Source organism: Hippichthys cyanospilos, chromosome 7 (genome assembly GCF_059441005.1).
Source record: "Hippichthys cyanospilos isolate Australia breed blue-spotted pipefish chromosome 7, RoL_Hcya_1.0, whole genome shotgun sequence".
Taxonomy (NCBI): Eukaryota; Metazoa; Chordata; class Actinopteri; order Syngnathiformes; family Syngnathidae; genus Hippichthys; species Hippichthys cyanospilos.
In genome coordinates this window covers 7,037,196-7,061,076 of record NC_142375.1, presented here as the reverse complement: position 1 = coordinate 7,061,076, position 23,881 = coordinate 7,037,196, and the positions used below count along the sequence as shown (strand labels likewise).

The 23,881-nt window shown below is 39.0% G+C and overlaps 2 protein-coding genes across 10 annotated transcripts in view; one reads left to right on the top strand and one right to left on the bottom strand.

Moving 5' to 3' along the window:
- ctnnd1 (catenin (cadherin-associated protein), delta 1) overlaps positions 1-6,094 on the bottom strand; it is a 29,189-nt gene extending 23,095 nt beyond the window's left edge. For 4 of the 8 annotated variants that reach the window (XM_088419189.1, XM_088419185.1, XM_088419190.1 and 1 more), the window contains exon 1: positions 6,029-6,094. The gene's annotated coding sequence lies outside the window, so the exon portion shown is untranslated. The other 4 variants (XM_088419186.1, XM_088419192.1, XM_088419191.1 and 1 more) reach the window with 3 other exon arrangements.
- Positions 6,095-12,276: 6,182 nt separating this feature from the next.
- Positions 12,277-22,426, top strand: slc43a3a (solute carrier family 43 member 3a). 2 transcript variants are annotated; one of them, XM_088420570.1, is made up of 13 exons: positions 12,277-12,381; positions 13,175-13,522; positions 14,507-14,636; positions 15,281-15,327; positions 16,157-16,233; positions 16,558-16,650; positions 17,041-17,180; positions 17,251-17,375; positions 19,832-19,975; positions 20,053-20,160; positions 20,971-21,157; positions 21,290-21,413; positions 21,909-22,426. In XM_088420570.1, exons 2-13 carry the CDS (start codon positions 13,333-13,335, stop codon positions 22,020-22,022), a joined length of 1,479 nt encoding a protein of 492 aa, XP_088276696.1. In that variant the 5' UTR covers positions 12,277-12,381; positions 13,175-13,332; the 3' UTR covers positions 22,023-22,426. The 2 variants fall into 2 exon arrangements, with proteins under 2 accessions (XP_088276696.1, XP_088276697.1); XM_088420571.1 differs by lacking the exons at positions 14,507-14,636; positions 15,281-15,327.
- Positions 22,427-23,881: the final 1,455 nt, after the last annotated feature.

Here is a 23,881-nt window from a genome sequence, read left to right as displayed (position 1 = left end):
AACGTATTCCAGATAACACTGACATGGACAATGTGCACACACAGCCGAGGTAAGCAATGATCAAATGCTGTAGTGGCTTGGCCAAGTGCACTGCTGACACAAGCTCATTTGAATTGTCATGCAGGGTTTTGGCCTCTGTGCATTTCATGTGTTGTTTTTGGCACATAATCAAACACTACTGTCTTTCCATCCCTGCTTCAACCTATGATCTTACTCCCCCACCCTGTGGTCAACAGTATGGAAGAGGCTTAGTTTGCACATGCAAAAAAAAAACCCTGGCTACCCTCGTTTAATATAGACAAACATTGGCAAACTCTTCAAGGGCAGATGGCAGATTCACAACAGAACAGAAAATTGTATTACAGCCAATGCCATATAATAAGATTGAGATAATGAAGTTTTTTTTAAACTCCACAAGAAAACAATATGCAGTCACATGCATAGATACAATAAATGCAATAAATACATATGACCACTTTACACACGGGTGACGCCACATTACGGAGCAGAGCGAGAGCTCACTTTGTTTTCGATGTGTGATTTAATTTCTTTGTGATGAAACAGTGATAGAGCCTAATCCAATGCATTTCGCTTATCAATGCAAGCGTTTGTCCTTGACCGTGGCCCGCTGCAAAACAATTGCGCCAAAGAAAGCGGCCACAACGACGAGTCAGAGCGGAGCACAAGAACCAGTCTTCCTTCAGTAGAGTTTTTCAGCACAAAGAGTAAAACTGTCACTTTAGGTCAAAGCACTTTCAATACTATATATGAGACAGCTTTTTAATCACACATCACTGCATTAGTAGAATTGCTACATTTTATATTTGATGACCGTGTGCTGCTTCATGCTGGCAGGAAATGTTACAAAGTTTACTCTTTTGCTCTTTGAACTCTTGTTAGTATTTAGATTAATGAAAGGCGACTGGACCAATACAAAGTGGAAGATATGCCGTTTGTGGGAATGGATACTGAGGCCCCAGTACTAAATTGTCGCAAGGGATGAATTTTTAAAAACTCGTATATTGATAAAATGAACCCTGTTCTATTACTGACAGATTACTTAAATTATGCTGCATTATTACATACTTTGTCTAATTCTTTTTTTTTTAATCCAACAATAAAACTAACACACTCTTCTAAGATGCCTTTTGACAATCAGAGACGAGTATTCTTGCTTCATTGTAGCATCATGCCGGAGCGTCACCCGTGACTCCTTCCTGTGACAGTGTTGTGCTATGTGATTATATCACAATATGAAATGTATGTAGTATTGTTTTAAAAACTAATCCATTTAAACTTAATGCAACACTGGCATAAAGGGCCTGTATCATGGTAAATGAACTTTTCGGAGCTTCGAAACAAGTTACAATGCTAATTACGCACCCCAAAGTGTTATTTTCCTTTTTGACCCATTTCTGGGAATTCCTGCTCATTGCTACGCACTCATCATCGGCACTGCCCAATCAGAAAAAAGGACTGTGTCTCCCTCGAGGTCACGATGTGAGGAATGTCCTCGTAACGTCTCGACACAGCCCCCCGTTCCACCCATGGAGGCTAAACATGATGACTTATTATGTAACACTATGTCTTGATGCTTCCTTTTTGGACATATGCATGCCGTTCTCTACTACATTATAAAGAAAAACGAAAAAAAAAAAAAACAATGACAAAGAATGACAGCAGCACAGTAACGCCTCTTTTGTCCTCAAATGAGGATTTACCAACAAAACTGTCCACTCCTTTGGTTTGAAGACCAAGTAAAGGAATGGGAGTCTTAAAATATTGTATTTTAAGTATTACTTTTACGGTGTGCGCAAAGCCACAAAATGTGCACATTAGTGTACAATATCATACTAATTTTAATGTACTGACTGTCTGTGCCAATAAGAGACACAGATTTTATGACATCCGTTTTGACCAGAGAAGAGCTGTACTTGGCGATCGCGTCATAATTAAAAAAATAAATAAAACAGCTAACACAGACAGACATAATGTTATCGAGAGACAGAAAGTACTGTCAGAACGCATGGCTACGACATGGCACATCTGGTCACTATCTCAAGTGATGGAACAGGTTTCAGTGGGTCCTGCGGTGCAAGATTCCCAATGACAAACAGAGCAAGTTCAAAAACAGACTGCAAAACAGTGTAACTTCCAAGTGTATAGTATACAGCTAAAGTATATTTAGATGAATGTTGTTTCCCCCTTCATCTTGAAATAATTTTAATAATGGGTAGACTGGATAATTTTTCAGACGTGGACTGTAAGATTTCGACTAGGGTATGGACATATTCATGTGGACTCAAAGTGCTAATTATGTATATAATAAAAAAACGATCTTATAATAATCCATGTCATGATGTGTGTGTTTTGTGTGTGTGTGTGTGTGTGTGTGTGTTTAATATAAGTGACATAACATAGGAATTAACATATGTTTAGTATTTAGGACCATCATGCAGTAATTTTGTATTAAATGTATCCAGAAGGATAAATATGCTTAAAACACATATACTTTATATATGTGTTTTAAAACCCTTTCAGGTCTGCAAATTAACGGATTTAAAAAAAAAAAAACCTTTATTATTTATTTTTTACCTATCAAGTAATGTTCTCAAACAAAACCACATTACAAAATGTTTGCCTGTGTGTCAACTAATCAATGTTTTTGTACCAATAATTGGTCTCTAAGTGTTCTGAATTATGAACATTTATTTTGGTTCAAATTGTGTTGTATATTTTAGCACAACGATGGACATCTGGTGGCCGAATTTGAATGGCCCTTTGAATGATACAACTCCTCTTTTGTTTTTTTTTTAAGAAATCACAAAAAATCCTTTAAAAAAAAAAATGAGAATTTTGAATCATGCTATGTTGCCCATGGAAACCTCCCAGAAAAATCCAAAAATGGGCCATATTTGGCAAGCCACGTTATTTCTTGTGGTGCACAAAATGCTAATTATGACTTAAACTTTCTGGAAAATAATGCCAAATTTGTCCCTTTTAAATATTCGTGATAAATAAAAAATAGGTTTTGTCACCAATTCCCCTTTTGAGGAGGTTTTATTAGTCTCCGATTTCAATACCAGATAAGTATGTGACAATCATACATACAATTTATTTGACGTCACAGTCATAACGAACCTCCTACAGACACTAAATCTAGACAATAAAAATGAGCTTGACACCCCTGGTTTGGATGAATGATACTCACAAATGTAAAAAGTATGTCCTTCAGTCGGTTCTTCAGTACTATTTTAGAAATTTTTACTCGTCCCCTGATGATGGTCATTGAACTCTCAAATTTGACTTCTTTTTTTTTTCCCCTGGACCACAGTCAATTAAGCGCAAGGACAAATTTGAGCAGGCTATGAAGACGTATGAGGATATGAAAACAGTATGTGTTGTTTGGAATGAAAATGATCAACACTGTGGTAGTAAGTATGTTTTCCGCTTTTTTTATGACATGGCTAACTTATTATTTTTTTACATTTTACTAAATTAAGCCATCTCGGATAAAACCTGACCAAAATATTTTGTTTCTCTTTGAAGCTGGTTAAAAACTGCACAATATTTACACCATGTTTACATTTTAGTTGTTTAAATGCTGTGTTCAATAAAATGCCATGGCATTTACGTACATCCATCCATAATCTATCCCTTATCCAGGGTCAGGACTTGGGCAGGCGCGACTTCCTTCTCGTCAGCCACTTCAACTAGCTCCCAATGCCCAGGCCAGCCAAGAGACATAGTCTGTTCAACGTGTCCTGAGTTTTGGGGGGCCTCCTCTTGCTCCACAACAGATCATTACAGCGTTCACATCATAGCAGATACTGAACCGATCCACCTGTCGGTCTCCCACTCCATCCTACGCTCACTCAAGAACGAGACCCGGAGACACTTAAGCTCCTCCACTGGGAGGCAGGCCGTTATACCCAGTCACATATATATCAATATGTTATACTAGTCACACATTCTTACAGTAATCCCCCCCCCCATACCATCAGAAACTGTGATCTCAAATATTGTTGAAAGTATTTTTAGGCTATATTGCCCACCCTCTCTTGGTACGTAGGCAAAGTTCCCTGAGGAATCTAGATTCACAATAAAAACACTCATGCAGACATTTTGAGTATATACCAATAAATCATTTTGTAAATGAGTACACACAGTTTTGTATGTGACTTGATATATTAGCTACTACCCTGGAGCTTTGTGTGTTTACTGAGATCATGTTACGTGAAAAACGAGTACCATAAAATCCAACAAAATTACAAACGGGAAAGGATGCCTTTGCCAACAGTTCACAAGAGCAGTGGGTCACAAAACTACACACACATTTTTTTTCCAAGAGACTCAGCACCTGACAGCTTTTAAAACGAGCACACTATGTAGGGCGTGGCTCATCATAGGTGTACCCACTACTTGGAGAGACGTGATTGCCATTCAAATAAAAACACACACTACAAACGTTGGAAGGAAGACAGGAAGGCAGATAACCTGGAAGAGCCAACCGAAAGGGAAGAAGGAGGAGCTAAGGAGAAAGACTTCAGCTTGTAAGATAGACACACCCGTGGTTTGCTATGAAAGGCCGTCATTACTGAGACTCACAAATGATAGCCCTGCCTAAAACGTCAGGCAGAGCAGTAGACTTCAGTCCTCAAAGTCTACACAGATGAGAATTGTGATTTTGCAAGCCAGTTAAATGAAACCATGTGGACGTACCTGAACAAAAGGCTTGTTCATACCTGCCCCTAATCTCTGACAGCTCTGCTCCAACATGTAGAAATCACTCATACCTGTTGGCTATTGGGAGGGTTCTCACGTCATGTTCATAGCACACTGAGCAAAATTAACCAATCAGCTCGATTCCTGAACACGTTCTGTATGTTCTGCACTGATTTGAAGCATGTCGGCAATCCTCCACTATCAATGCACTAAATACCAAGTTGAATCGAATCCAGCATCTCTTCTGATCTTAGAGTAAATTGAGAAGGCGCAATGCTCTACAAAAGGACACTGAATAATGAAACGAAGCTCGCCTGTTGTCTTACCACACCCGCGAGTCCAGACCAACACAACAGGTTTTCTTGCTTTTATCGCAACCACTCCTCTTCCACCTGGCACACACCTTCAACGATAGCATTTCAAACGTTTAAGTCTCACCAAAAACCGTGAAAGTTCGCTGCACCGAAGTCCGCCAAACAGCAATGGAGGCTTTTCAGGACCAAGTCACCATGACTTTGTTTAAACTAATAAGGCACCCGAAACTGGACTTTGACCACTGACTTTACAGTCCCCCGCGCTGAGGGCTGGGCCAGTTACTTCCGCGTCCTTTTGGGTTCCACCACCCACAGTCTTCGCACTTTACCCGATAAATTGGCACAAAATGGCGGTATGTCAAAGTGTCAAATTATCAAATATGAAACAGTATGCATTGGATGAGTATTTTTGCACAAATCACAATGATTGCAAAGTACGAAATGAATTTAGTTTTGGTGTAATCTTGCTTGTTCACAACAAGTCTGTAGTCATTGGATTTAGGTCAAATATGAGCTAAAGCACACAAACTAACACTTTATTGAGAAAAGATGAGCAAACTAAACTTCCGCGCTATCGTCCCATTAGCTACCGTGGCTAGCATGCTAACGTTACGTTTCAAGGAAAACAACGTCACCAGATTAAGCGACGCTTTTTTTCCCATCGCAAACACATTCCAAGTTGGCCAAACGCACACGTAGCACGCAAAGAAAGACCATTACCGTGTGCTGGGAGTGTTAGGCTTGTTTTTCCAAGTCCATAAGTGTTGGCGATGGGGTTTCAGGCCTAGCCAAGCCGACTGCACTCAACGCACAGTGCAAAATCGAGACCCGCAGTCTCGGATAACAAGTGAGCTCGACTGGTGAACAACGAGAACGCAAAATGAAAAAAATACAACAAAAAATAAATAAAAATAATGCGTTGAAAACGCAGCAAAGAAGGTGCCTACTACCTGGCTAACTCATAATATAAGAAGCGAGAAAACACCCACCTATGCAATTTCCTCTGTGCCAAGCCTGTTGTTCACTTGACTGGGTTGAAAACTGAGGGCTCTTCCTCCTCTGCTGTGGAGAGCAGGAGGAGGAGGAGAGGGAGAGAAGGGGGGGCAGAGTTGAAATCCAAAAGTACAGTACACGGGTTTTTTCACCTATCGACTCGTGTGTGGATATATATATATATATATATATATATATATATATATATATATATATATATATATATATATATATATATATATATATATATATATATATATATATATATATATATATATTAGTTCTCTATTATCAGTGGTTCAATTAATATAACGTATACCCTCACTTTTGTGCAGTTCATGTTGTCGCACATAGTTCTGGAGGTACTGTGCAATTCATGACAGGACGATATATCTAAAAGTGTTCCAATACTGTCCTCGTGTGGTAATTTCATAAAACTGCAAATCAAATCGTGCGGGCAGGGTGGGGCAAAACCACACTTGGCTTTGAAAACGAACAGGTGAATTCAGAGATGAGTGTCAAAGAAAAATGTTTAAAATGCTTATGTAAAATAGGTATTTGAAACACGTGCTCCATCTACAAATGTAAATAATCTAAATATTTTCCAATTCATTATGTTGTATTTATTTTAACTATTCAAATAGATAAAAAACAACAACTCAATATTATAGTTTAACATTTTCATAATCAAATAATACTTTATTAAATAGACATTCATGCAAATGTGATTAAAATACATGTAAATGTTACTAAGTCTGCATACGGTGCTCATTATTTGGCTTGGATACAAGCATGTTTTGTTTTGTTTTGTTTTTTGGTTCCCCTCCCCCCAGCAATGCTTCTACAGTAGTAAATGGTCACCAATTACAGTACATAGCGCTTACTCTTATGGTGTCCAAACCGCTTTACAAAATCCCACATTCACCCATTCAAACACAGTCATACACAAAGGAGAGACTCTTCCTACTGGCCATTCCAGATTGACTGAGGGAAAATGATGGTGCAGTGTCTTGCTCAAGGACACTTGGGTTAGGGATTGAGCCGACAATCTCCAGATCGGGAGACGACCACTCTAACACTGAGCCAAGCCATCTCATTAGAAGAACGTAGTCTTGATCATTTTATTTAGGTTTAACAATGAGGATAGGTAAGTAGATTCACAAGCAAATTTAGAGGTTCACCTTTTCACTCAGCTCGTTCACCACAATGAACCGAAACATAGCCTTACATATCCTTGCAGGTGCTGCACTGATCCATTTGTCGAGCTCTCAATCCATCCAAAATTATTACTTCCTTTAACCATACACAAGTCCCCAAGATACTTGAATTCCTCCGCTTGGGGCAGGAGTTAAGACATTGTAAATAAAGTTCATGTATTGTTGTTAGATATACCGGTAATTATATGTAAGTTACTCTATTAATTGTGTTTTGACTGGTGTGGGCAGCCAACTGTATGTCTTGTTGGCTTTAAAACTAGGAGTTCTTTGCGTATCGCTTGAAGGGCACCTATCATGGAAATTAAACTTCTTGGAGCTGTTAGTCACGTAATTTTTTTTCTCACACTAAGCACCGGAAAAAGTGTTATTTTGCTACCTTGACTCATTTCTGAGAATTCCTTGCTAGTTCTGCAGATAATAATAAAGGACCTGTTCTCATGTCTTTTTCATATACTTTGTTTGTTATTATTTAATGGCCGGTCAGCTTCAGAACGTCATGAAGGGGGCGTGGCAACCACAGGGTGAGAGAGACATTTTACCTCTTGGTTGAAGATGTTACCTAGCAACCTCATCTTTTTTAAGAAATTAAATCACCAGTGTGCCAGAGATAACATGTCATCAATTATATACACATATTTAAATGTGGAAAAATTTTAAATATCATGATATAGGTCCTTTAGGAAATGCCTTCATCCATTGGCCAATCAGATGGCAGTGACATCACAGCCCAGCTCAGCCCAATTTGGCCTGCGAACCAGAACCACCTCACGTGAGGTTTTGAAAAGCTGCTCCATTGGAACTGCACAGCACCGAAAAGTTGTCATGAAAAACCAACTACGCAAGTACAATGGAAAATTGAAAAAGGCTTCAGGTTCGCAATTTGTGACTGACGTTTAGCAACGGAGCTCCTTTCCAAAGTGGAAGATATATCCCAATGTATATGATTCAGAACGAGCTCTAAACAACTAACTTTATGAATGGAGGGGTCCTCAAGGCAACTATGGCCGAAATTGAATACACTTCATATGCTTTATATACTGTAATTATGCGACACTCAGATTGGCGACACCCCGTGCAATAAAAAAAGAGGTGTGAAAACAACAGTGAACAAAAAGGGCAAAATCAAAAGCATGCCAAAAAGTGGCTCCATTGCCTCTGGTTACAATAAACTAGTCATGGGCAAAATCAATGCAGGAACAAACATGTGATGAACACTGGTCTTTTTCATACATTTTGCCTGCGGATAATTGTGTTGAATCTTAATTTAGAGATCAAATACTCTATTGTTGAGTGCTGTGACAAATTTCAAGGAATGTAAGTGTCTACAAATATTCAGCAGATAGAAAAGTCATTGGGCTGGGCAGAGAAAAGTACAAAATAAGACCCGGGTGCATAGGTTAACATGTGGACATGGTATATGTATAAGAATACCCTATTTTTCTTGTTGGTGTCATAGCAAATCATGGAAAAATACTGTTTTGGTTATATTGTATCAATTGCTTTTGAATTACCAAAATTTAGTTCCGTATACAGTCCATAAGTAATTGTTCTTCAAATAAGTGGATCGCGCATATGAATGGCTTGGCATCTGCAGATTCTCTTATTTGTGGATTTTCATATAGCTTATTGAAAAAGGATAACAAAAGAAGGCATTTGGAAAGATGTTACCTAGACTGCTTTTGTAATCATTTTAATTATCAAGTGTAAACCTAGCTTGTTATCATGTTTGGTCAGCTATAGGCTCCACTCTAGTTCAATGTCTGAGAGCAGTTACTCCGAGGGTAACTCCAGCCCTCCGTGTTCCCAGACTACGGCCAAGGGATTGAAACAGGAAGGGATAACAGTACAATTACTTTATAAGGTCTAATAATTACACATAGACATGGATGAAAATTCTTGGAGGGTTGAGTGAGGAAGTGGAGGGTGTCCTACTTCTCAAATTTCACTTTTTGCGGGAGGTTTTTGGTCCTGCAAAAAACGAGGGAACACTGTGCACACAAAGTACCATGATTAAGTCAAATAAAGATTGAAATGCCCCACACAGAGAAATCTTTGTGGACTTGTGACCAGTCAAGATTAGAAATTTGAAATACTAATTTATCACATTGACCTTTGCAAAATGAAGGTTACGGTATTAAAATATGATCGAAATCAAATTGATATGATTCGGTGCAAAAATGTCAGAACTATTTGAGCTCATGCCATGTGCTGACATTCCTTCTTCTTTTCCCTTTTGAAAAAGCACTTGTTTTATGAATGTTTACTTGCTTATTAAATCATGCAGTATGGGCAATAAAGGGTGGTTGATGGGGGAAAACGCTGCAACAGTCAGAACACCACAAACACAGGGATGTACGGTGGAAAAAATGCAAACATATAAGAAAACAAAGCAAACAAAAAGAGATGCAAACATAAAAACGAAATGGAAGCAAGCTTAAAAAAACGAAAAAAATAAACATCCTGATTCAAACAAGTGCAAACAAAAAAAATACACACACTTTTCAGAAAAGAAGAAAAAATGCAACAAGATGAAAACAGCTGCAATGACAAAATATGCTGTAAATTGATGCGACAATGGAAGTGAGGCCATAGCGCGAGGGACAGTAATAGTGGGTATTAAAAAAGAGTAAGAGGAAGAGAATGGGAGTGGATTTGAATACTTTTTTTCTGAATCCCTTTTGTGTTACGGTACCACTATACTTTTTCACCCTGCAGTTGATATGTGCTGTGCGCTATTTCTACCACTAAGTATCAGTAATGTCTAATATAAAGGTTAATAACTGCTGCCTTTGCACCCCTGTGGTGTGATTGACTGGTGAATGTACCAGCTAAAGAGTCTTAATATGAGTGTGATTTAGGCAGAACACAAATAAGTACTACATTCATTATTGAGTTAGATAACACCGTGATGACATTAAGACCATAAATAGTCACTTATTCAAGGGAGACAAGGTATAGTACAGCAATAATAACATAAAAACTGGTCTTAATCAGGAGCAGTAATAAAGCTGTATCCAAAATTATCCATGCAACGTCAGTGAAATAACATCTTCAATGCACCTCTTTTAATCATAATTGTCATAGAAAAGGGCAGACATACCTCACACGTGCTGGAACTATAGGGTAGCTGCATTTTTTTGTGGTAGATTATTATTTCTGCTTCACTTACGTTTACAAGTGGTTGCATTGCACTCAAACACATGGATGCTCCGCTACCATAGCTTTAGATTCACCAAACATAACTTTTATTTAACCAAACAAAATCCATTAGGCGGCTTGGTTGCATAGTGAATCGCACGTCCGCCTCACAGTTAAAGAGACCCAAGTTCAAATCCACCTGGCTCCTGTGTGGAGTTTGCCTCCTGTGTGGAGTTTGCATGTTCTCCCCAAGCCCGCGTGAGTTCTCTGCGGGCACGCCGACTTCCTCCCACACTCCGAAAACATGCATGACAGGTGAATTGGACATACTAAATTGTCCTTAGGTGTAATCGGGTGTGTGAATGGTTGTTTGTCTCTATGTGCCTGCGATTGGCTGGCAACCAATTCAAGCTTTCCCCTGCCTAAAGCCCTTGTGAGAAAAAGCGGCTCTAGAAAATGGATGGATGGATGGATGGACAAAATCCATCAAGATCAAGACTTCTTTCACAGGGGTGACCTTGCAAAGAGGTCAGCAGCACGCATCAATAAGCCTGAGTTTGAAGTAAAAGTCATAACACAGTCAGTCTTCAATGTTATGTTATGTTATGTTATGTTATGTTATGTTGTCAAATAGTATTGATCTCTCTAGTGTTGTTCCCCTTGAGCTGCACACATAAAATAGTAAAAAAAAAAAAAAATCTTCCATAATGATATAATATTTGATACTTGTAGTGAGCATTATTAGATTAATACAATCCCATCTCAGCACTCAATCAACATTGTTGAAAAGTTATTGCTGATATAACATTGTCAGTCAGGGTTTCATGGAATAAAATGCACACATACAGACCTTTCGTAACACTCATAATACAAGCAGTAACAAATATAAATCAAAAGAATCATTCAGAATTATGAAGAATTGAGAGATTGTTGTGACATTGTGCTTCTGATTTGAATGAATGAGCAGTAGACTGGCAGTATGACAAACGACATCAGCTACTGGTGACAATATAGATCTGTATGATTCAGCTGTATTTCAGTGCATGAAATACCAGTACAAGATATAATATAGTACACAAAAAAAAATAAAAAGCATTACCTGCCAAATTCAGCTAACAAACCATGTTTGTTTGTTTTTTTGTTTTTGTTTTACTTCGATTTGCTTTTGTTTATGAGTGTTGGCCAAGGCAGGCATATGTGTGCATTTTATTTTATATAACATGTGGCTGCATGTAAAGGTGAGGTGATAAAGTCCTTCTTGGTCTGGCACATGAAATATTCTTTTTGAAATACTGATTTGTGTGAGGCCATGCGTTCGTGTGTGCGTGTGCTTGAGTCTTCCTTTCTGCCTTAATCAACCAAACTTAAATTAAAGAGTTGAAATAGCTCACGATTTGTGTGATAAAGTAATAAAGAAATAAAAAAAACAAAACAAATGGACTTTCCTTGGATAACATTTCCACTCATTTTACCCGACTCACTCTGTAGAAATCAGAAAAAAATACTTCGGGTAATGTGCATGAGCAACCATAAATGCAACCAGATTATTCGTCAGCAGTATTCACTCACTTTTTAGATGCAAGCTGCAAGTATCCTTCATGTTTATAAAAATTCTGAAATTGTATATATTTGTATTTAACTTATATATAGAACAAATCTAAATAGAATATGCAGGGATCGGACAACATGAAGCCACGGGACAAATTCGAATACAGTACAGTAATCCAAAAGAGGCAGCAACCCTTTATTATATTTTTCCGCTTTTGAAGTGAGAACAATTAAATGTCTTTAGACTGTTTGTTTATTGTTATTTATTATTGAGCTCACAGTATTACTTATACGTCACATGTGCGCAAGATTTAAATGAGACTACATCCAGAAATGTTGATGTTCGTTCCCGCCCCTCCTCCGCCGCTCCTGCTCGGATTGTGCGCAGTTGCGCGGATCGTCTGACTCCTGCTACAATAATGTGTGGACCTCACGGACACTATAAGGTAATCATGACTCAATTAACATCAAATAGTCTCTCTGAATGATGTGGTTGTTTGTGAAAGTGTAGTGTTTGTGGCCGTTAAAGGAAAACCGGTCAAGCAATGTCAGACGACACCTTGTGTCAACAATTTAATTGGGATTGATCGAGATTAGAGTCAACACCGTCTGGCCAAAACTGGCAACCTCGTGAATTTTTTTTTGACAATTCTTCTTGTCATAATCTTTTTATGATTATTTACTATTTCTTTACTATTATGTATGATAAAATATAGTTCTGTCTGTCTGTCTATTTCTATCTATCTATCTATCTATCTATCTATCTATCTATCTATCTATCTATCTATCTATCTATCTATCTATCTATCTATCTATCTATCTATCTATCTATCTATCTATCTATCCATCCATCCATCCATCCATCCATCCATCCATCCATCCATCCATCCATCCATCCATCCATCCATCCATCCATCCATCCTGTTTATGTGTGTACCCCTGCAATGCATTTACTGTATAATGACTGCCATTTAATGTGCAGTCGGGTTTCTTTACAAATTCCCTCAAGACAAAAATCAGAAAAATGTTGCTTTTAGGATTTCATTTTGTTTCAGTTTACTGGAAAATCGTTTGATGCGCATTTCCCTGGTGTATCATTCATATTTATAATTTGTGATGTATTATAATTTGTTGGAAGACAAGACATCGTGATTGTTTTTTGCATAGAGATTCTCTTGTGAAGGGATTGTACATATGTGAAAACACAACAAATCTATTTTCTTCCTGTCTGTTTTGTAGAAATTTGGGGTTATGTGAGGATTCCAAATCGCTCTGATGAGAATATGCATTTCATTAGAAAGCCTGGGAGCAAAATCACATTCAAGAAGCCATCCTTAGAGGAAAAACCTCAACCTTGACTGATTGTTGGGACTTTTGGAAGCACAAGAAAGTGAAGCATGCAGAGTCACAAGACGAATACGAGGCTGCTCTACAGGCTGACCTTGCTGTCTGGGATGCTTGAGTGTCTGTGCTTTGCTGGTGTCATGTTTGGGTACGCCTCCCTAGTGTTTGTGTTGAAGGAGAATGGCTACTTCAGTCAGCTGTGTGTCAGAGATCTAGACAGCAATGGCACAACAACTCTTGAAGGTACTGTACGAGACATCATTCACACTACATTGTTAAAAAAAACAAACACTGGAAGTTTTGTGCAAGCTATTTGCAGTCTGGACACAAAGGGCTGAACATTTTCCGACTCAAGAGGAAGCCTAGGAGTCTCCCCAAGTGTCCAACTACACCATTATCTGATAACGATAAAAAGTAGCAAGAATTGTTCCTTTTTTGCAGTTGTAGTGGAGCCACTAGCTACTGTGACGCATTTGCTAATTTGGCAAGACTCTGCAACCGCTAACGTGTCACATACCCTAGCTTCACCCCATCATCATGGTAAAATAAAGTTTTTGTATATGCATGACACAGTCTCTTAATAATATTTCTTTTTTTTGTGTGTATTTTGGTAGAATTTCTTCTGACCACAATTTTCATTGTGGAAAACAAACAACAACTCTATGTCTTGTTTAAAGCACGTTTTGAGAACACAAATTTGTGACTAGTGGAAGCAGATGCTGCCCCGAAGTCTGGAAGTACGGCACGTCGGCCTTTGGTGAAGAACCTAGAATGAGCATAAAACGAGACCACATTGCTGTTTTGCTTCATGAGAAGTGTCTAAAAACAATTGGTTCTGTGTAGTGGTGAGACTTAGGACTGAGAAGAAAGATGTTTTGACTATAATCAAGCGCCACCTCCACTTTCACCAAGTAAACTGACAAAAATTTCTGGTAAAGAGGACTCATGCTCCATGCATGTTGGGGCAGGCATTGTGCCTGCATGCTCCAACCGATGATGTGATAAAGTTACACAAGAATGTTGGAATTTGCGACTCCAAGACAATATTTTAATCAACCCTCTCTTCCTGAATAGTCGCTACAGCATTTAACAGAACCAAAGATTTAATACCTGCGCTTTTGATGAAAAAAAATCATGACCCCAATTATTGAGCTTATCAATAATGTCACAATGTTGTGCTTCCTCATGAAACCTATCGTGCTTTTGTTCTGTGTCACTTCTTGACAGACTGCAGCAGTCAGGATGAAAGTTTTGCTCTGGTCTTCACCATTGCATCGTTCCTCAACAACTTTATGAACCTATTTAGTGGATTCCTCTTTGATCGATTTGGCACAATGATAACACGTTTGTTGGCAATGTGAGTTTTCCTCTTTACATTACAATAGCTTCTTGTACGTTTAGATTCTACTGAAACCAGGATGGCATTACACTTTACAGAATTAGCCTCATTGCCTTATCTAAAAGAATATAAACTCACAGACAAATGAATAATGTAAGGTGTTTTCATGTCTGTGGTATCGAGTCCAATTAAATGAATGGCTCATTTGCATTTTTTTCATAAACATGACAACCTAAATGGGATACCTTGAACCAGGGGTGGGCATACGTGGCTCGGGGGCCACATTGACTAAAATAGGCCTTACGACGCCACTGTCCCACAGCGACAATTACAATGTTCCACTGTATGCCATTCATTTTCTATATACTGTACTTTATCTTTCATTGTGGTTGTGGTTTTGCTTGACCCAATCCCAGCTGACCTCACAAGCGATGGGGTACAACCTGGACTGGTCGCTAGTCTGTAGCAAACTGGTTAGAATAATAAAAAGAAAAAGAGGTTTCAACCTCTTGTACAATCGTACTGTACATTCAAAAGAACATTGGTCAGTGATTGTGACATAAACAATATAACATAAACAACGACTAAATGTTTAAATATTTGTATGGCCAATTTGGAACCAATTGGAAAAATATTTCATCATGGTTTTCATTCATCTCTAGATCCCTTTACACCACTGGAACTCTTCTTGTGAGCTTTTCTAATGCAAGTAGGTATCAGCAAGCGCAAACAATTATGCACAATACACGACCCATACTGTACAATAAAGGTGATCCTATAAGAAAGAAAGATACGAGAGGTCCTGCAAGAAAGATTTGTGAAATTAAATCATACTGACATTCTGTCATATTGGATTTCAGCTTATCGCGCTGCACTCTCCTTCACAAACTATTTGTCAGGGCGATTCCTTTTGCCATAAATGAGAAATGTTTAGGTTCAAAGAATGAATATGAGAAAATTCTTTAATACTTCCGGAGCCAAATATGATGACAGCGCCTTAAAAATGTTCTTTGGCAGTTTTATGACATCTATAAATACAAAAATTAACCTTTGACTAAATGTGCAGAACCATTGTGTCTTATTGACAGAAGACCAAACAAAAAAAGAGTTCATCAGGAGAAAATAAGTCAAATATATCAGACTGGATTGGTCAATCTCTGATTTAACTTAATCATTGAGTATTTATTTTACTTAGCAAGAACAGAATAAATGAAACAACCCTATAAAACAATCAACAAAGTAAACTAGCTGTGTTGAGCCTGGAAGTATCACAAAATAAAAGTTTGGTCATGTCAGTGGATCACAGGCCTGACGCAGTTGTATGAAATTATTTGCAAATAAATCTTGTATTTTTTTCATGTTTATTCTATCTGTTCTGATATTTTTGCCCTGTATTTTTGAAAAAGAGTATAGATTTACATGTACTGTAACCTGAATTCTGGGAACTGATGCAATCTAAAATAAAAAATTGTATACCGCTATATAAGATGCTGTATATCAATCCTCCACCATCATTCAATTTAACACTTTTTTTCCAGCACTTTCAATCCTGCTTTACCCCGCTCTGGCCTGCATTGCTGTGGGGGGGATTCTGCTCCTTATGACAAACATGCAGGTACAAATACCGTACTTGTATAATACTTAAGTCCTAAACTCATTTGGTGGAAGCACAACCTAAATTCTAATATTTGTCCCATGAAATTGTATGGTACGAAGGGTCTCTATTATTTGCTTTTCATGTTGTTAGATGAATTTTTATTTATTATAAAATGCCCCAGATGCACTTGACAGTTGCAATCTGTTATATTGTGTGGAGTATGGATGGTTTCTAAATCTGGAATGAAAGTAATTCACGGTTGATGTGAGTGTGTAATAGATCAAATAGTCGGCAGAATAAAGACATATGTATGCAATTATTTGTGTCTTTGTGTTATCAAAGGTGGGCAACTTGTTTGCAGCTCATCGCTCCACCATCATCACACTTTACAGTGGTGCCTATGATTCCTCCTCAGCTGTGTTTCTTATCTTCAAGGTAAACTGTTGCACCCACATCAAAAGAACTATTAGCAGCACCAAAAATTATTTTCTGGATTTGCGGTAGGGCTCATCAGGAAGCGCTGCAGAAGCTTGACAACATCCTGTTCATTTGAATTAAGTGTAGCAGAGGAGGGTTACACAGAAAAGATGCTCGATAGGTGCCCTTAATTGCACACATTCAGTACAGTATATCGATTCGCTCCACACCGAATGGGACACGTTAGCTCATAGCTAACTCACCAGCTCAAGGAAAAATACAATACCTGAAACAATCAAAATGACTTTCAATACAGAAATATTAGTATCAAATTATTTTCGCTGAGTGAGTGAAATACGACAAAAATTAATGGTTCTATTGTTAACCATCAGTTCTTGTACTGTGCAGGTTCTATATGAACAAGGCATCTCATTGCGCTCCTCTTTCCTCGTTCTGTCCTTGTGCTCCATTATACACATTGGGCGTACATTGTTTCTGATGCCCAGGACACACATCCCCTACCCAGTACCGCAGTGCTTCACCTATGGGTAAGAGCATGATCCCCGTACTTCTTGTATACTCTTCTACAATTTAGATGTTGAATTCCTGATTTTGCAGATTGAAATGTGGAAAAAGCAACTCCAACAACATGGAGCAAAGGATGGGGGATGAAACTCTGCCAGCTTCAAGCGAGTCAGGTCACGGGATGAACACATCCAAGGATGAGACTGAACTCAGAAAAGGTAATAGTAGTTAACCTCTTGGAAAATGTTGATGTTAATACGGGTGTAAATTGCCAATAGATCTAAATATTTATTGGCTATTATTTGGGTAAGACAACGAAATGAAACAGCACAGATGTAATGCATTCAAAATCCCACTAAACTACAATCACAGTAGTCAACACACTTATTGTAAGGAATATCTAGACTAGTAGTGAGGTAAGTGACTTGTACAATGCAAATGGAACATATTTGTAGTTGTGAAAAAATATGTTTAGTTGTGTAGCATTTTTTTTTTTTCTTGGAGCGATGGAAGGAAATCTTTGAGTTGAAGAAAAAAAACTTTGCTCCTCCACATGCTCAGAGATGGTGTCTAAAGCACAGACACATTGTCCTCCAAAACCACCCCGTTCCGAGCAACGCAATACATCAAAACACTCCTGGTAGCGTGAGAGCAAATCTTCAAAGGCAAGGGGTGCCCGGAAGTGCTGAAACAATGATAAATGGTACTGACAACACATTAAGATAAACTATCTCTTGGAGAGGGTAGACCCTTTGGAAGGAACCCCATTAGCAACAAAAAGCTAAAAAATAAACGGAAAGGCGGCGTAACATTCACATACAAGTGCACAACCAGGGCACAAGAGCTCAGCGGATGCCCCTTTGTCACCAGACAGGGATAGAAGATTTGCAAGTGAGAGAGGCTGGCTGTCATAGGAGGTAGCCAGGACTCTCAAGATGAAAATGGCTTGCCGTCGAAGAATACTATCAGAATGCCAGCTTAGACAAGAGAAGGATAGTGCATCCAACTCTATGGCATGCTTTACCAAGGCAATGGAGAGCAAGAATGCAGTTTTGAGAGATAATTCACTGCTGCATCAGACAGGAGGCTCAAAAGATGCCCGCACAGCAGGTCAAGCAACAAAGGCAGGTCCCTATCCAGGACATGGGGCACACCATGGGGCTGAAGCTGCAGAGCGACTGTAAGGAACCACGAAACAATGGGATGGCACCCTAATGAGCCATCCTTCATCCTGGCATGCTGGGCAGATATTGCCACAATAGAGACCTTCAGCATAGGAGAGCAACCCTAATATGACTGCAACTGTTGAACATCCAACACAGTAGGAACAGAGCAAACCACAGGTTCCGCACTGCGGGAGACACACCAGAAAACACACAGCTTTCACTTATCAGCATGCAGCAGACAAGTGGAATAGGCGCTGGCATTAAGAATGGTGGGCCTGCGGGATATCACACCCGATAGGACGACAGATTTGACTGGACAGGGAGGCAACGTGTAATTGAAGTACAGACTACGCAGTAGGGGAAATCTTGTTCATGCTGTAAAACCCTATGAAGCGTCAGTCAAATCAGAGGGAGGAGACGTGTACAAAACAAACATCGATCAAGAGTGTGTGAGCACATCCTGGCACATCCTCTGCCAGGAAAAAATTGAGTGTACAGGGGACTGAGACCCTGGAAGAAAAAAGATCTGCTGCCAACCTGCCAAAACCACGCCAAATCAAGAGCACCACTTCTGAATGGCGAAGCCAGTCATTCGGTATTTCGTGAGACAGAGAGCCTGCGTCCCGATTCAAGGTACTCCCAAGATACACAACCCACAGACCCACCAGGTGAAGGAAAGCCCACCTGAATAACTCAGTCTGAAAGCAAAGCAGTTTCAAAGGCAAATTTACTTTAAAACTGAAAACAAAACAAAGAAACACATACAGTATAAATATACAAATATTTCATATTTCATTGCTTAAACTTGCAAATCATTTTTGTCAGCATGAAGTTCTTTTCTGCAATGAATTGTGGGTAACATCCTTTGGCTGACTGAACTGACTGCCCTACCTTTTGGCCCTGTCAAAGTGTGAAACGAGGTTGCAAATGGTGGGGCGACAGAGCACTTATACACTTGCACTTTCAATGGGAATGCGTAATTCAGGGGCACAAGGGTGCAAGTGCAGGTACTGGGAACTTGTACTACGTGTACAAAAGTGCCCCATTGCACAAGTCATGTGTGTTTACCGAAAGAGCAGGAACACTTGTGACTGCTTGCGGCGACTCTTTCGACTTGAAGTTCCCATTTCTACAACCACAAAGTGTGTTTTTTTTCCCTCAAGAACGTGTTTTTTTTCTTCAACCACTTAACCATTTTAACAGATACACAGACACAGACTGCAGTTTTAAATGTATATATTTTTGAATCCAAGTGCATTTTGGGGGGCTACAGTTACAAAAACATCTTCTATTTCTACAAGTCAGTTTTTACAAATACAAATATACAGTATGTATTTATTTAATCATTTTTTCCAATGTACAAGTTACATTTGCACCGATTGTTCAATACATCATATAGGACTTAGAAACACTTTTGGGCGAGTGCAAACCTTCAATGCTAGTACAGCCATCGCTTGTTAGATCAGGAAGTTTAGAACACCGATCATTGTGATTGTTTCCTGTTGTAGTGTCGAGTTTCAAGAGTTGCGTGCTGTCCTGGTTCTTTGCATTCCACCTGTTATGGTTGTCCATCATGCAGCTGAGACATTACCTCTTCATCAGCACCCTCAATCCCATGCTTGTCCGCCTGGCCAAAAATGATGGAAACCTGGGTAAATATACTTATTTTGCAGACTATGATACAGGCACTGTAATTGGCTGATTTTGTGTGCATTCTGTCCCCCACCAGTCAGTCGGTACACCAATGCCTTTGCCATGACACAGTTATGTGGGGTATTGTGTGCACCATGGAATGGACTTATACTGGACAGGCACAAAGGAAAGCCTCTTTCTCCTGGTAAATCAGATTTAAGCTCTTTTTTCATTGTATCGATTGTAATGAAACAGCATGGTTCCACCCCGAATTTGGACACTTCCGACCTGGTTCTATAATGCAGGGGGAGAAAGGCCCTGATATCACTTTTACATGGCTGACTGACAGATCTAGGTGTGTCTTGATGTAATGCCACCATTCGCCTGGAATGCTTTCAGTTTACAAGTTTCCAACTGGTGCCATATGAGTGAGATAAATCCACATATTTGTGTGTGAATGGACTAATAATTGACACACATTTGCAGTCGAAGCCAGAGGGCAGCCATTTTACGTTGCCACTGTTTCTAACAGTTTATTTTTCTTCTTAAAAATAGAGTCATCGCTGCATGTTTTGTGCCCGGAATCTTTGAGGAGTAGCACTTTGAGAGCTACCTAAAAATTCATAATCACATAATCACACAAGTGGCAAATAAGACTGCCTCCGGTGACTTCACTTGTAGCTTTAAAGAATAATGCTGCGGCCATGTACACTTTTTCAAGTCAGAAGTCGAAATAGCATTTGGGAGTGTGGCGTTATTTTCAGTGGACGCCAAGTGGCAAAACGGCTAGCCCCTGAAATGGATAACAATGGGTGAATTTTGCTACTTAATTCACATTCCACAAGTACAATATTAGTGAGAATGATGTGTTTAGAGTAGTTGAGGCACGTAAACCATATTGTAAAGACAATTCCCTTACTTAACTCCCCATTTATGCAAAAAAAATTAAATGGAACATTTCTAACAGTGATGCGTGCAGCTCCAAGGCCCTCCTAACTACTTGTCTTGTGTGTAGGAGACACTGAGCGGGAGGCAGACCTGCGCTCTGCCTTGCCATCACTGTTCCTCACTGCTCTGCAGTGCCTGTTCTTTTCCTTGTGTGCCGCCATCCCTGTCCTGCCTTTGCAGTACTTCACATTTGTTCTGCAAGTCATTAATCGCTCCTTCATCTATGGTGGAAACGCAGCCTTCATTAACATCGTGTGAGTGGAAGAAATAATAAATCTGACAAATGTTCATGCTAATTGTTCAGGTGCCACAATGATCATATCACACGCAAATGTACAGTACAGTAGTTGCTGACTACTGCTTAATATGCCATTGTATTGCCTCAGTTTTCCAGCGTGTCACTTCGGGAAGCTGTATGGCCTTGTCATGTCTCTGTCGGCGGTAATTTCACTACTTCAGTACCCCTGCTTTGCGCTGGTCAGAGGACCTCTTGGTGGAGATCCTTTTTATGTAAGTAGCGGCACTCTGTAGTTAAACCGAAATCTCTACCTCACCTCAACATTTCTAGCTTTCTGGTTTAATCGAATCAGAATATCAACGTCGATGTAAACATGATTGTGTAATTGTACAATTGAATAATTTCTCAACTTCAGCGTCATCTAGTGGCAAACTAAAGGGAATGATTTTTAGATACTTCACAAGTCTACTACGACACTACACAAAATGACAGTAATCAGGTTATTAATAAATATAGATCACGGAGTCACAAGAGCTGAGTGAAACATTGCTTGACAGTTTTAAACTACAGCCAAGTCGCACACAGCAATAGACACATTTAATTAATCATGATACAAGTTTTAGTCTAATAGTCTAAACAAGCCCAAAACCAACTTTAACACTGTGCATAACAAAGCATTTTACGACCACATTTTGTATTTTTAAATCAGCAAACACTAGCAGAATAAACTATTATGGTCAAATTAACTCGACTGTTATGTGTTGCAGGTGGACATTGCCCTCACTCTGACAACACTGTTGGTGTTTATCCATCCTTTGTACGTCTTATCCACTGTAAGAAATCAGCCCGCTAGGAGGAACAGATCAGAACAGACTGCCTGATGAGTCAGCATAACGCAAGTTCTTGCACTTGTAATGTTGAACGATTTAAGCGCAAAGTATTTTTACCATTATTCCAGTAAGTATTTTGTACAATCCATTTTATATCTGATCAAATATCACATGAACAATGTGTGTACTGCATTTATAAAACTTCATTCTAACTGGTTAAAAAATAACTTCTTGAGGCTGTTCCGTTGCAAGTGTCACCATGGAAATAATCACCAAAATGACACCAAAATTGGATTTTGTGCGTTTAATCTGGTCTTGATTAATGCATTGGTAACAACGGCATGGAATGAAATGTTTGTTTTGCTAAACTCGAATTATACTGCACTATTATTTTTTGATTGTTTGAAATTCAATTGCAAAAAAACAAAACAAAAAATAAACAGTCTTGCTCACGATTTGTGGGTAGTGAGGACTTTTTTTGCAGATTTTCTTTGCAGAATTGTATTTTGACGACATCACTTGGACTCAGTAGGTTTCGCTTCATGATACTAGCTCCACTAGCTTTGAAGAAACTCATTCAGCAGAAATGTACAGTTTAATTTGTCATCTGGGACATCACAAGCTCATGAGGACTGCCTGGAGTTCTCAACACGCTGCAAAATCTCAGTACAATATGTCTTGTCATACCCTCCATATACAATCTGTTGCAGAGGGACTTCTAATACATGTAAACTTAACCATTGATTGCAATAAAGAATTTTGAGCCTATAATATTTTTGGGAAAATGTCAAGTTACAGTCCACACACACACGAACACACACGCACCATGCAAATTGTCTCGTTAGTGCTGGTTTATGCCGCAAAATCCTTTGTTTGTGCTGCTGTTGTTTTTCAGTGATTATAGATCTTTCTTTATTTATTTAGGTTATTCAGAGCACAATCCCCAGCAGACCTGAAATTGAACCGCCTGTTTGTTGGTGCTGTGAAAATCATTTGTCTGTGCTGCTACAGTTCATTCTTCAACATTCTTCAAGATTCTGCAACGTCACTGTCGCAAGATGAAGTAACATATTACACTGTTGATTCTCAAGCAAAAATGTAAATTATTTATTGATGTGATCTTCAAATCAGGATGAGGGGGGAAAGCCTTGACCAGGGCTCCAAGAATGGCCAGGGGAAAAGTGGTAACAGCTTCCTTTGGAAGAAGCGCACTCACATGAATCACATCAATAATTGACCTATTTTGCCATTTTCAACACTAAAAACTCATTATTTTTTCTATGATTAATTTGATCAATTATTTCTCTGGTACAATAATACGTTCAAAAATGGTCACATGACTAAAGCAAGAAAAAAGGCGAACCATTGGTCATTGCTTGAGCATTGAACACGTGATGTCATTTTGAGTCGGCAGTAGTAGGGAGACTGTTTTTTAAGGTAATAATTTTTAATGAAACGTGATTTAGTTATCAAATTAAAGGCAATATGTGAGCGTTTTACTGCTAAAGATGGTTAAAGAATTGTATTACTCCTTGAAGGATCTAACTACTGTCAACTTAAGCTACAGCACACACTTCCATCTTCTCCAGGAATCACAGCTCCCGAAACTGGAGGTCGAGGGAGCAGACCACACACAAAACTTTGTTGACATGCCAATGACTTGCCAACATTCGTCTCACCATTTGCTTTACCTCCTTAGTGAGTCTCCTGGTCGGCATAGACGGCGGCAGTACAAGTGTGGGAAGGCTTCTTGGCCAAATGTTTGGCATGCCAAATCTAAAAGTTTGATAACCAAACTTAACTCCTCCGGAATCATTCACGCACAAAGTTGGACGGGAAGAAGATTTTGCAGGACTCCTAATGAGCTGGATTCTGACGCAGCACTATCATTAGATCCGTTTTCACATCTG

Coding starts and splice junctions, on each gene's coding strand:
- slc43a3a (XM_088420570.1), top strand. CDS start 13,333: ATGCAGAGTCACAAGACGAATACGAGGCTGCTCTACAGGCTGACCTTG. Junction 16,234..16,557: donor TCCTTATGACAAACATGCAG/GTACAAATACCG, acceptor GTGTTATCAAAG/GTGGGCAACTTGTTTGCAGC. Junction 17,181..17,250: donor CCGCAGTGCTTCACCTATGG/GTAAGAGCATGA, acceptor CTGATTTTGCAG/ATTGAAATGTGGAAAAAGCA.